The sequence below is a fragment of the Tamandua tetradactyla genome, chromosome 21 (assembly GCF_023851605.1).
Source record: "Tamandua tetradactyla isolate mTamTet1 chromosome 21, mTamTet1.pri, whole genome shotgun sequence".
Lineage (NCBI taxonomy): Eukaryota > Metazoa > Chordata > Mammalia > Pilosa > Myrmecophagidae > Tamandua > Tamandua tetradactyla.
In genome coordinates, this window is record NC_135347.1 from 21,287,255 (window position 1) to 21,301,324 (window position 14,070).

Here is a 14,070-nt window from a genome sequence, read left to right on the forward strand (position 1 = left end):
TATTGTTATTCAATACTGCATTCAAAGTTCTTACCAGAACAATCAAACAAGAAAAAGAAATAAAAAGCCTCTAAAAACTTGGAAAAAAAATAAAACTTTTACTGTTTGCAGATGATGTGGCCCCCAAAACAGAAAAGCCCAAAAAAACCACAACAAAGTTCCTACTGCTAATAAATGAATACAGCAAAATGGTGGGGTACAAGATCAAAACCCAAATATTAGTAGTGTTTCTATACACAAGCAATGAACAATTGGAAGAAGAAACCAGGGAAAAAAATCCATTCCCAATAGCACACTTAAAGAACCACATATCTAGGAATAAATCTACAAATGATGTAAAGGACCTGTACACAGAAAACTACAAAGCATTGCTAAAAGAAGTTAAAGACCTAAATAAATGGAAAGATATTCCATGCTCATGGCTTGAAAGCTAAGTATCATTAAGATTTCAAGACTGTGATGACTAAATATCATTAAGATGTCATTACGAGAGCAGTGCAACAGTGGCTCAGTGGCAAGAATTCTCACCTGCCAAGATAGAGACCCAGGTTCAATTCCTGGAGTCTGCCCAAGCCAAAAACAAACAAACAAACAAAAGATGTCCATACTACAGCAATTTACAAATTCAATGCAATCCCAATCAAAATTCCAACAACCTTCTCTGCAGAACTGGAAAGCCAATCATCAAATTCATATGGAAGGGTAAGGGGCCCTGTATGCCTAAAGTCATCTTTAAAAGAAGAATGAAGTAGAAGAACTCACACTTCCCACTCTTACAATTTATTACAATGCAACAGTTATCAAAACAGCATGGTACTGGCATAAAGATAGCTATATAGATCAAAGGAATAGAATTGATAGCTAGGAAATCAACCCAAAAAACTTATTTTTTGACACGGTGGCAAAGACTACTCAATTGGGAAAGAACAGTCTCTTCCACAAATGGTACTATGAAAACAGGATCTCCATTTCCAAAAAAAGGAGGACTTCTGCCTCACACTGTATAATAAAAATCAACTGAAAATGGATCAAAGATATAAGAGCTAGAATTATAAAACTGCTAGAAGAAAACAAAGGAAGCATCTTCAGGACCTTTTAGTAGGCAATGATTTCTTAGACTTTACACCCAAAGTACACGCAACAAAAGAAAAAAATAGATGAACTTCATTAAAATACAAAGTTTTTGATCTTATCGTGAAAGTAAACAAAAACCTACACAGTGGTAGAACATATTTGGAAACTATATATCCAACAAAGGATTAATATCCAGCATATAGAGAGAAGTCCTTCAACTTAATAACAAAAAGACAAACAACCCAATTAAAAAATGGGCAAAAGACTTTAACTGACATCTCTCCATTAATGATATACAAATGGCCAGAAAGCACATCAAAGGATGCTCAACATTATTAGCCATCAGGGAAATGCAAATCAAAATCACAATGAGATATTATTTCTTAACCAGTTAGAATGGCTGCTATTAAAAAATAAAATAGAACATAAGAAGTGTTGGAGAGGGATGTGGAAAAATAGAAATACGTTCATTTCTGATGTCATGTAAAATGGTGCATCTGCTGTGGTTCCTCAGGAAGCTATGCACAGAACTATCATATGATCTGGCAATCCCACTACTAGGTATATACCCAAAAGAATTGAAAACAGTGACTCAAATAGATATTTGTACACCAATGTTCATAACAGCATTATTCACATTTGCCTAAAGACGGTAGCAACCTAAGTGTCCACTAACGGATTAATACATAAATAAGATGCAGCATATACATGCAATGGAATACTATTTAGCCATAAAGAGGAATGAAGTTCTGTTACATGCAACATGTTAAGTGAAATAAGCAAGACACAAAAGGACAAATATTTTATGATATGAAACAATTTGAAGAAGCAAACTTAGAATCAGAATCTACAGTACCAGTTAGTAGGGGACAGAGTGGGGGAAGGGAATGGGAAGTTTAGCTTAAAATGTATAATTTCTATTTGGAATGATGGAAATCTTTGATAATGGATGATGATGATGGTAGCACAATATAATGAATGCAATTAACTGCACGGAAATATGTATCTAAATGTGATTAAAAGGGGAAATACTAGATTCTACAAATGATAACAGAATAAAAAAAAATCCACAGAATTACACTACGCAGTGAACCCTAAGATAAACCATGAACTTTAATTAATAGGACAATTATTAAAATGTGCTATCAATTGTAACAGATATTCTACACCTATGCATGATGGTGGTGGTGGGTGATATATGGGGATTCTGTGTTTTATGCATGATTGTTCAGTGAACTCACAACTTCTCTAGCAAAGGGGGAAAATGTAACTGTGACATGCATTCAGAAACAAAGCTTCAAAAGAACTTTCATCCTATACACTAGGTGCAGCAGAGATGTTTCTAAAATTAACATTATTTGTGACTCAAAGAATGTCAAACCTATATACATAAATTCCAAAACAATCCCTTCATCACTATTTAAATTTCATAAATAAATCTCACAGAAACCAAAAATAAATTTTTTAAATTAACTCTTCCTATTACATTGATAGTTCTTATAACATACTTTTATAAATAAAGCCATCAAATGATGTAAAATTATCTAATATTCATATGGCACTTCAAATCTTCAAAAGTATTTTTGTATTTATTTGCTGATTTACTTTCCATGGTAATGCCAGGATAATACCTCCATTTTACAGATGAGTAACCAAAGGCTCAAATCAATTCAATGACTACTGAAACTACAGAGCCTGTAAGGTGCAAAGCTGAGACTGAAACCTCATTGCCCTGACTCCAATTCAAAGTTCTTTCACTACCCACTATCTGATATTTTTCCTCTTCCTAAAATCCCATATTAATTTATTTCTTCTTCTCTTAGGATACCTGTCACTATATTTATGCACATTTTTTAAATCTACTCCTTGACTGAAATATAATAAACAATAATTAAATATCTGTTAATGAATTGCCTTGCCTAGTATCCTTTCCAGGCAATGGGTGTATGAAGAAGAAAATAGGATAATTGTAGCTCACAAAAGATTTACCTACATAAAATGAAAAAGAAATACAAATTCTCCAACAAGTCTATATCACCTTAAACTCCTGTTTTCAACTGCCAAAGAGCTCAACATTCTATGTTGAAAGTTCATTAGAATAAAAATTGGGCAGTGCAAAACCCGAGGCATTTACTGACATAGACACACTCGCATCTTACAGAGATCTTTGCAAAATTTCAAGAACAGAAGAAAAAGGAATAAAATCTTCAAATGTGAACTTGAATGAAGGTCTTATCTTTATTTCATATATATCATGCTGCTGTTTATTTTAGCCTCTTAAAATGAAATGGCAATATTGAAGACAAATGATAATTTGCAAGTTGACTCTTTTTATTGGTTCTAAGAACACCAATTTAAATTCCCATACTTACCTTTTAAACCAGAAGTAGTAATAAGTGAAATATTTCTGTTATTTAATGCATGACATATTTTTTAAAATAATATTTTTGAGAGTTTAGAAAATAGAAGCAAACAATGACCTATATTGTAGTTAGTTTACAATTTACCTAAGATATTTCCTTCTACATTTCTCATACAATTTTATAAATATTGCTATCATGGTCACAAATTATTATGGAATCGGGTTATCTACATCTGTAACTTAAAGGCAAATGCAAATTACAAAAGAGTTTGGCAAAGAAATAAAGAATGACATGCTGGAAACAACAGTTTAGATACATGAAAGTGGGGAAATGTGATTTTCAAGTTGACATCTGAATACCACGCAAAGTTAATTAGTTTGAAAATTATAATACATATTTTAATGGTCTTAGTCTTAACACGTTTAAATGATGTATATTTTCATTTAAATAGAAGTTATAAGATACAAATGTACTAAATACCACCAAATTGGACACTTTTAAATGGTTAACTTTTTGTTATGTGAATTTCACCTCAAAAAACATACACATACGTTCTAAAATTATTTAAGCCCTTCTGAGGTTACTTACTTCATCTAATGATCATGTAATTCATTCTTTGCATAAGGCAATTAGTTGGCATTACTCTAGTCCCTGAGCATAAACTGAAATCCCGTGCAGAGACATCTTGAATGTCATTTGGAACAGTAGAGAGAAAACTAAGAGACATATCAATTACTTTATGCCAAAAATACTAAGAATTTCTCAGTAAGTAAAAGATAAAATTTTCTAGATTACACTTCATGTATTTAATGTTCAATAAAGAAAAGGTAACTAACAAAGAGGCAGTTCAGCAATATTTAAATTCCTATAAATAAATTAGCACCAGAAAAAGCAATGTTAAGGGATACTTTTCTAATTTTTCCTCAATTTCTATTTATTGTTTATGAATATCAACAAGCAAAAGCTTATCTATAAAGGAGAAAAACCTTAAGCTTTAATGAATCATAAAACCAACCTAACTATTATTACTGTCATGGTCGTTAAGAATTACATTATCACTATTCGACAATATATTTCTTAAAAATGGCACCATTCCTGAAGGCAATTTCAAGGGACAGTTCAAAAGCATAACCTTCACAAACAAATTTTTTTAGGAAAATTCATGGTAATCCTACATTATTTCTTTTTATTTTAAATTTAAAATGCCCCTATATTAAAATTTAACTTTAAATACTTTAAATACTTATACACTCAAATTCAATTTTTAAAACTGTTTTAATTTCAAGTATCTAAATACATATTTCCTTAATTAGATACAACATGTCAGTGACATCTGTTAGCACTGTATTCAAGGGATTAAAAAAATTAAATGTTAAACTTTAAGTGTTACAGGTAATTATCACTAAATATTCATGACTCTATTACAATCATAACACAGTGAACAACATTAAAATATACATATAAAACTAAACTGGAACGTACATCAGCAAACTGTATGATAAAGTGTCTCCTTTGTCCATCAGAATATACAGAAAGGACATATTCACCAGGTTTCCCATGACTTTCTCGCACCAAGAAGTCTCCTTGTTGTTTTAACAGATCTTGTGCTTCTATTCTAGGAATCGCACCATGGTACCAGTCCTGCTCAGCCAGGGGTTTCTCACTTAGGGAGATCACATCACAGAACTTGAACAAATATTGAAAAAAAAAAAAAGGCAAATTAAAGAAAATACCAATAATTTTCTGGTAAAATTCATAACAATTATAAACATTCTTACATATATTCTTCCCTTGCATTGACCAATTAAAAGTTATAAGATGAATCTAAAATTTTCATAATTTTTTTAAAAGAAATGGTTTGTAGAGCACTAGTGTCGAAGTTTAGCATAAATCATATCTTCAGTAATTTGAGTTAATTTTTTCTGTACATAATACATAGGTACAATTAGTATTTAAAGTTATCATTTATAGTTTTATTCACTATGTCATAACATAAATCTGTATGTTAAAACTTATCAATTAGAGAAATTTATCACAAAACAACTTCTAATTTTAAAAAAACATTTCTTTTTATGTAATTAACTGTCAATCGCATGGGCTGTGGATTGTCCACTTCCTGTAGTCCAGGGCTCTAAGTCTTCATGTGCTGCTGCTTTGCTACTGTGCCTTCCATCCTTATCCTCACTCTCCTTACTTCCTTGACCATTACCTCTGCCACATGGCTGGCCTTGCTGATGTACAGCAATAACAATAAGGGAGAAATATCATCACTGAAAATCAGCATTGTGCAATTACAAACACATGGCAAAAGCAAGGCAGAACTATAAGCCATAACACAGCAGGAAAAGCAACTATTTTAGGAGGTCAAATGATAACACTGATTAGAAATAAATTAAGAATTAACTGCATTTCCTTGAAATGCTTTTAATTGGCAGTAAGATGGTGGGCTGGTTTGAAACTGTTACATACCCTAGGAAAGCTATGCTCTTTTCATCCAACCTTGTGGGTACAGACCTACTGTGATGTGGACCTTCTGGGTAGTTTTTTTCCATGGGGATGTGACCCACCCAATTCAAGGTGGGTCTTAATCTTTTCCTGGAACCCTTTATGGGAGAGAAACAAAGAAAGAAAACACCCCAGGGAGAAGTAAGAAAGACCCACAGGAGTTGAGAGAGCCCTTTGAAACCAGAAGCCGGGAGAGAAGGATAGCAGACGCTACTACGTGCCTTCCCATGTAACAGAGGAACCCTAGATGCCAGTGCCTTTCCTCTGAGAATGTATCCTCTTGTTAGTGCCTTAATTTGAACATTTTCACAACCTTAGAATTGTAACTGTAACTTAACAAATCCCCTTTGAAAAAGCAATCCATTTCTGGTATATTGCATTGCAGCAGCTTTAGCAAATTGAAACAGATTTAATCATAAATTTTCTGATAACCAATGAAAATGGTTTTTTTTCATTCATCTGCATCTTACCCTCAAATGGTAAGAGTAAAGTACAATAATTTGCCACTAACTCTTAAGGTTTTCAAAATACGATAACAATTGTATGCCTTATAAGAAATCAATTTCTAAACTGGAAAAATCTGGATTACTAATAAATGAAAGACTAAATATTCAACATATGAGGTCTGTGAACCCTTAAGAACTCTATACAGAGTCAAAGTATAATATCTCTATAGTAAATAAAAACTTATTTTGAACACAGCCTTCATTATTTTGTACCACTGAAGAAGCCCTAAACTTACTGGTGAAAGTTCCATTTCATAGTATCTAAAACCCATTCTACAGTTTCAAAAAAGATTCTTAAAAAGTACCAAAGAGACCCCTGAATAGAATCCACATTTTGGGTTTTACTTGAAATTCAATGTAACTTCTTTGCAAAGAACTGGCTTGTATCACTGTCTCTCAAAAAGGTCCACATAACATGACAAACAGCGATATCATGTGAATGATTTCTTGTCCTAGCTAATTTATCCTCCCAAATTTGTGTTAAGCTAGAGCTTGGAGATTCATTAAGTCAAAAGTGCATTTGAAGTACAAAAGCTCAGCTAACAAATCAATAATTTCAATGAAGGAGTTGACTGTGATGATTATGTTTTGGTAAAAAAAATCATCCTGAGAAGACATCTGGGTTTTCTTTTTCCTTATTAAAAAAAAGGTGAATAGGGAGGAACTTATGCTGCAGACTTATAAGGATTATCTCTATTTCTTTAGGTGTATTAGTTTCCTTTGGGGAGGAAGGAATACTTACAGATCTCTTATCTACCATCCCCTAGACAATGCTTTTGAAATGAAGGCTAAAATTACTGTAAGTACATGTGTGTGTACATGGATATGCAAACAAACCACAGGGAAAGGTCATACATATCCTCTGCTTAAGCCTATCAGGTCTTCCAGGCCTGCTTTGGGAGAAGTGAAAGGCATAGTTTTTAAAAATATTTTTACTGATAAATCTTAACAAACAAACATTTCATACATGGTGTACAATCAATGGCTCACAATATCATCACATAGTGTGTATTCATCATCATCATCATTTTTTAGAACTTTTGCATAACTCCAGAAAAAGAAATAAAAAGAAAAAAGAAACTCATACATACCATACACCTTACCTCTCCCTTTCATTGACCACTAGTGTTTCTATCTACCCAATTAATTTTACCCTTTCTCCCTCCTATAATTTATTCATTTATTTTTATCCATATTTTTTATACATCTGTCTATACCCTGGATATAAGGAGCATCAGACACAAGGTTTTCATACACAGTTACACTGTAAATGTTATAACCTTAAACAATCATCTTCAAAAATCAAGGTTACTGGAACACAGCCCAACAATCTCAGGTACTTTCCTCTAGCCACTCCAATACACCCTAAACTATAAAGGGGTATCTATATAATGAACGAGAATAACCTCCAGAATAACCTCTCAACTCTGTTTGAAATCTCTCAGCCACAGAAACTTTATTTTGTCTCAATTCCCTCTTCTCCCTTTTGGTCAAGAAAGCTTTCTCAATCCCTTGATGCCAGTTCCAGGCTCATCCCAGGATTTCTGTCCCAAGGTGCCAGGGAGATTTATACCCCTGGAAGTCATGTCCTATGTGGGGGCGGAGGGAGGGGGGAAGGCAGTGAGTTCATTTGCTGCATAGGCTTAGAGAAAGAGAACACATCTGAGCAACAAAAGAGGTTCTCTGGGGGTGTCTCTTTGGCCTAATTTTAAGTAGCCATAGCTTCTCTTTTGCAGTAATAAGTATTATAGAGGCGACCCCCAAGATCAAGGGTTCAGCCTATCGATTTGGCTTTCTCCACTAAGGCATGTTGTTTTTAATATGATTTAAATGAAATTCGAATATAATTTATCAAACTGATAGTAATAGGATGTAGGATGTATCAGCAACAAAATTCAACATCCCAAGAGATATTATGAAATACTTTTAAAATGTAAGGAAAGCTTTTTTTTTTTTTTTTTTTTTTACATGGGCAGGCACCGGGAATCGAACCCAGGTCCTCTGGCACAGCAGGCAAGATTGCTTGCCTGCTGAGCCACCGTGGCCCGCCCTGTAAGGAAAGTTTTTAGCTCAAATATATCTTTCTAAACCTCAGTGGGGAAAGATTTTTCTTTGTTGGGAAGTTATCTGATATTTTTCCCAACGATATAGGAGAGTGACATATTTATTTCTATAGCTATAATTAATAATAGTTAATACGTTATAGTTATTAAGGTAGTCGCTCCTGACCAACTGGGCTAGTTGTTCAGTCATTTTCCCCAGACCTTATTCTTAAAGAAAAACCCCAGCAAAAACATACTGGGTTTAGTAAAATAAAAAGACTGGCTTAAATAAAAATGCAATGAGGAGGAAATACTAGAAAACGAAAATATTTCTTTCTTGGAAAAAGAAAAGTAAGTCACTTTTTCTCCTTACCCTACCTAGTTTGGACAAATTTTCAAGTATGTAATGAAGATTTGTATGCCTTTATGTCAAATATTTAAGAAATAAGATGAGTTCCTTTTTGAGAAATAATACAAAATTGTTATTAAAAAGTCAAAATCTCTATTCTCTTAAAATTAAGCATGCACAGTTTTTTAAAAAAAACTAGATAACATGCAAAATACATAAGTATATCTCACATTGAGCTTGAACAAACTGCAAAGTTCAAAACAAACATTAAAAACCTCTTGTATGGTTTCTTAGTAACCATAAAACTATCTTGTATTCTATTATCTAATCATATCAATTTACTAATTAATTTAATATCAATCTAAGTAATAATTTATTCCATATCTAGATTGGTAATATACTGGGTTATTACAAGTAATTCATGTGATTTTAAACATTTTAGAAAAATTCCATGTCTCCTTAATTTTAAAGCTATATGTCACTGAGGAATTTTACGAGGAGATGAGGAATCAAATGCCCAGAAGTAAAAAAATAACCAAACTCTTGCAAAAAACTGAGTAACAGAGGTCTCTTCATTGGAAAGTACCTCATGATAGAAAAAAACTGTTTTCAGGGAAAGGGAAACATAACCACAGAAGGGAAAATATATTTTATGCCATTTAACTTGACAGCTGAACACAAAATGTTTAAGATAAAATGGAAACATTAACAATAATATTCTCCCTGACAGCTTTTTTTTAAACTTTCTAAATAGTTAAGGTTTGAATTTATTGAACAGGTTAACTGTTTTGTTTTGTTTTGTTTTTTGATAAACAGGTTAACTCTTTAAACAATGAAAAATAAAAAAGTATTCTGCATATTTGGTCTTCAGACTAAACAGGATATAAACTAATTAGAATTAAGCAGTGGTTGTCTTTAGTTAGCCCTAATATGCATCTGTACTTTTACAATTCTTAGGGGGTTTTTTTTGTAGGGAAATAGGAGAATTGATCTTTTTTCATGTACTGAAATCTTTAGCCAAAACAAAATAAAATTTACTTAGTGTTTGTTTTTCACAGTGAAACTAGAAATAAAACTTTCATTTATAAATTTCTTAACAATTCTAGAGGTTGTACTTCTTGACAATTTGAGTTGGTTTGGCTTTTAGCTAATAATATTACTGTTGTCTAACATGATAAGGCAAATTTACATGCTAGTGAAAAATTAACATTCATTCATTATTCTTCCTGAAATTTTTTCAGAAAAGATAGACAACTAATCCAAACACCAAAACTTCCCATTTCCTGTATTGCTTTTTTGTGTGCCTTTTTGGAATCACTGATAAAAGACACTATAACTCTCTAGTAAAATATATTTTCTTTACATTTCATTTTCGGTGTACCATTTCTGCTTCCTTCAATATCTTCTGGTTTCCTCCTACTTTACAATTTTTTTCTTGGCTTGGCTTCTTTAGTTCCTTTATTCATCTTCTCTTTATTATTAATCACTTCCTTTTTTCCCTTTATTATTTTTATCCATTCAGTTGTTCGGCTAGTGCTTCTGACTCTTACCATCCTATCTTTTAACCGCAATGTATTATTTCCATACTTTTCCCTTTTCATAATCAAATAGGCTTTTCTTAAATTCATACAATATAAATATACATATATAATGTAGTACAATGTCAACAGCATATTGTAGTCAATCAACTGTATTCAATGATAAATTACACATTTAATTACACATCTCAACTAAATCTATTACCAGAAATTTCTAATAGGTTAGTACATCCTCCTATCTTAGCAAATTTAAACATTTATCATCATTGGGATTGTCTGCAGAGATCACAGCATCAGCCTGACATGATTTCTATCATTTGTAGTAAGCATTTGGATGAACATAGAAAAGAATAGATAAGCTCCTTATAAAGTGAAAATTATAGAATATAATAAGGCCTTCTTAAAAATTACATGGAATAATGCTAGTGTCAAAAATTTTCAATTTAAAGAATAGTATTTAACTTTCCTAAACATGACTCAGCTATATAGAAGAGTTCATGTATGGCTGTGATACGATAAAAAAAATTCTCACTTTTTATTTTTCCTTCTTTAATTCTTTGCATCTTTAGTCTTGGGCAAAAAGATGTAAATAAAGATCTTGAGAATAATAAAAGCCAACTAAAATTTAAAATGTCTAAGATTTAACCTGAACTTCATGACGTGATGTTAGAGAAAGTACAAGGCTTCTCTGCTAGACTCAAAGGAAAACACTAAAACATACAAAAAGTTAATTATGTTCTACATGATAATAATTATATATAATAAAATATATTTCCCTATGCTAATGGAGAAAGTAAAGCATTACAGTACTGACATTATAACCCACATACAATTTAAACATAGTTGAATTATAATTCAAAAAGAAACAAGCAAACAAAATTTTATTTATAAGATTATTCTATATAGATGGAGGAGCAGCTTTATTTTCCATAATTTTCATTTTCTAAATTCGAATGCAAAGCAATCCTAAAATTAAAATAACATCTGTGTCAACAGAGTAAAGGAAAAATGCTAATTTAAGGACCCATAAGGTAAATGATTTAATAATTCTCCTGAGGTCTAAAGAACAAATCATTTGAATCAACGTATACTTTACCTGATTTTAAAGAACGCTTTTTCAAAGAGTGCAACTATTCTAGAGGTATAATAACACTCCACAAATGAGTGATACAACCGATATTTGCAAGGGGCTACAAGATGGAATGAATGTTTCACTGAACAACTTATTATAGAGACTATGCAGTAAAAAGATGGCCCTGGAAAATGGGTATTTTTCATGAAATGACTAGATAAGAATTTACTGAATATAATGCGGTTTGAAAATATCCAAGTTAAAATGGAGCTTCATCTTTGTCAGTACACTGTCGGATTATGTAATTAATTAATTTTGTAATTAAACCTCTGGCCGTGGCTTCTGAAGTAGTCTCTGAAAATGTAGTTTTCAATTCAAATTATTATCTCCTTAAGCATAAGAACATACTGGACGTGAACTGATCTCAGTATCCTGCGATACTAATGATAGGTTACTTCATTATTTTAGCATTTAGAAAGGAACAAGTCACATCTGGAGCTGATGTTACATATTAAAAGACAACCCTGATGTTACATATTAAAACATTCGCCATCACATGGCTTCCATAAATTAAAGAGTGAATTTTGACTTCTACCTCACATAATATATAAAAATTATCTCAAATGGATCAAAGATCTAAATAATATAAAAGCTAAAACTACAAAACACTTATTAGAAATATGGATGAAAATATGCATGAAATTGGATTTGATGGCAGTATTTTAGGTATACCAAAAGCATAATCAATCAAAGAAAATATAGACTTCACCAAAATTACAAGCTTTTTTGTGTTATAGGACACTATCAAGAAGGTAAAAAGCCAACCCAAAGAACAGAAGAAAATACGTGCAAATCATACATCTAATAAGGGTACAGCACCCAGAATATACAAAGAAATATTATAAATAAAAAATAAAAAGACAAATGTCCCATTAAAACATGAGCCAAGGATTTCATCTGACATTTCTACAAAGAACATATACAAATGGCCAATAAGCCCATGAAAAACATGATCAACATCATCAGTTATTATTAAAATGTAAATAAAAACTACAATAAGATATCACTTCACACAAACTAGTATACCTACAATTTTGAAAAATAGAGAAATAGTGTTAGCAAGTTTATGAAGAAACTTGCTGGTGAGAAAAAGAATGGTGTAGTCACTGGGAAGTATTTTGGCAGCTCTTCAAAAGTTTAACATAGGATTATCATGTAAACTAGGTATTTACACGAGAGAATTGAAATCACATGTTGATGCAAAATTTTGTACCTGAATGTGCACTATTCATAATAGACAAAAGGTGGAAACAAACCAAATATCCCTCATTCAATTAATGGATAAATAAAATGTGATATATCCATCCCATGAAATATTATTAAGCCATAAAAAGGAAGAAATGAATGACTGTCCCATGTTACAACTGGAGGAACCTTGAAAACATTATGCTTAGTGAAAGAAACTAGACACAAAAGGCCATATATTCTATTATTTCAGTTACGGGAAATATCAATATATATACTTCCTTAGAGACATAAAGTAAGTCAATATTTGACAAGAGTATGGGGGGGGATTGAAACTAATAGCAAGTAGTCATAAGGTTTCCTTTTTTTTTTTTTAACATGGGCAAGCACCGGGAACCAAACCCAAGGTTGCCTTTTGATGATGTAAACATTTTATAATTTATAGTGAGGATGGTTGTATAGCACACTGAAAAATATAAAAACCACTAAGTGGTCATTTTTAAATGATGAATTTCATGTTTTGTGACATATATCTAAATAAAAAATATATAAATATGCATAACAAGGCAAGGTTTCTAAGCACTTTTAAAAGAAAAAATAACAGTAATTAAAAAAATTCTAACTGTAGTTTATTTATTGTAAAGAAAAAACTGTTCTTGGTCAGTTGTATAAAATAAACCCCAAGGATACCACAAAGAAAGTATTTTAAAACTATACAGAAACAAAAAACAAGAGAGGGATCAGTCACAAACATCACAGAAGATCAATTCTACAGAAAAAGAGGTTGCAAACAATGGAAAATAAAGACAAAATGATATGACATACAAAAATCAAAATACGGAATGGCTGCAGTAAGTACTGCCTTTATAATGATAACACTGAATGTTAATGGCTTAACCACCCAAGCCAAAAGACACAGCTTGTCAGAATGGATTTTTTAAAAAGCACAATTCAACCACATGTTCTTTACAAGAAACTCACCTTACAAACAAAAATACAAACAGGTTGAAAGTGAAAGGAAGAAAAAAGATAATCTATGTAAACTGTAACCTTTTTTCGGTTACAGAAAAAGCTGTTTACCTATATTAATACAACGCAAAATAGACTTTCAGTCAAAAGCTGTTACAAGAGAAAAGAAAGACACTATATATTAATAAAAGAGTCGATACACCAAAAAAAATAAACCATAAATATTTATGCAAGTAACCATCGTGGCCAAAATACATGACGGAAACACTGGCAAAACTGAACAGAGAAATAGATACCTCTACAATAATAGCTGGATACTCCAATACACTATTCTCATCAATAGACAGAACACAAACACAGAAGATCAATAAGGAAACAGAATTTGAATAATATTATGAATGAACCAG

The 14,070-nt window shown here is 31.8% G+C and overlaps 1 protein-coding gene across 1 annotated transcript in view; it reads right to left on the reverse strand.

Moving 5' to 3' along the window:
• FER (FER tyrosine kinase) overlaps window positions 1-14,070 on the reverse strand; it is a 531,690-nt gene that overhangs the window by 289,351 nt on the left and 228,269 nt on the right. The window contains exon 12 of the mRNA XM_077138656.1: window positions 4,920-5,123. Coding sequence (XP_076994771.1) covers window positions 4,920-5,123 — 204 coding nt within the window. The remainder of the gene's footprint in view (window positions 1-4,919; window positions 5,124-14,070) is intronic.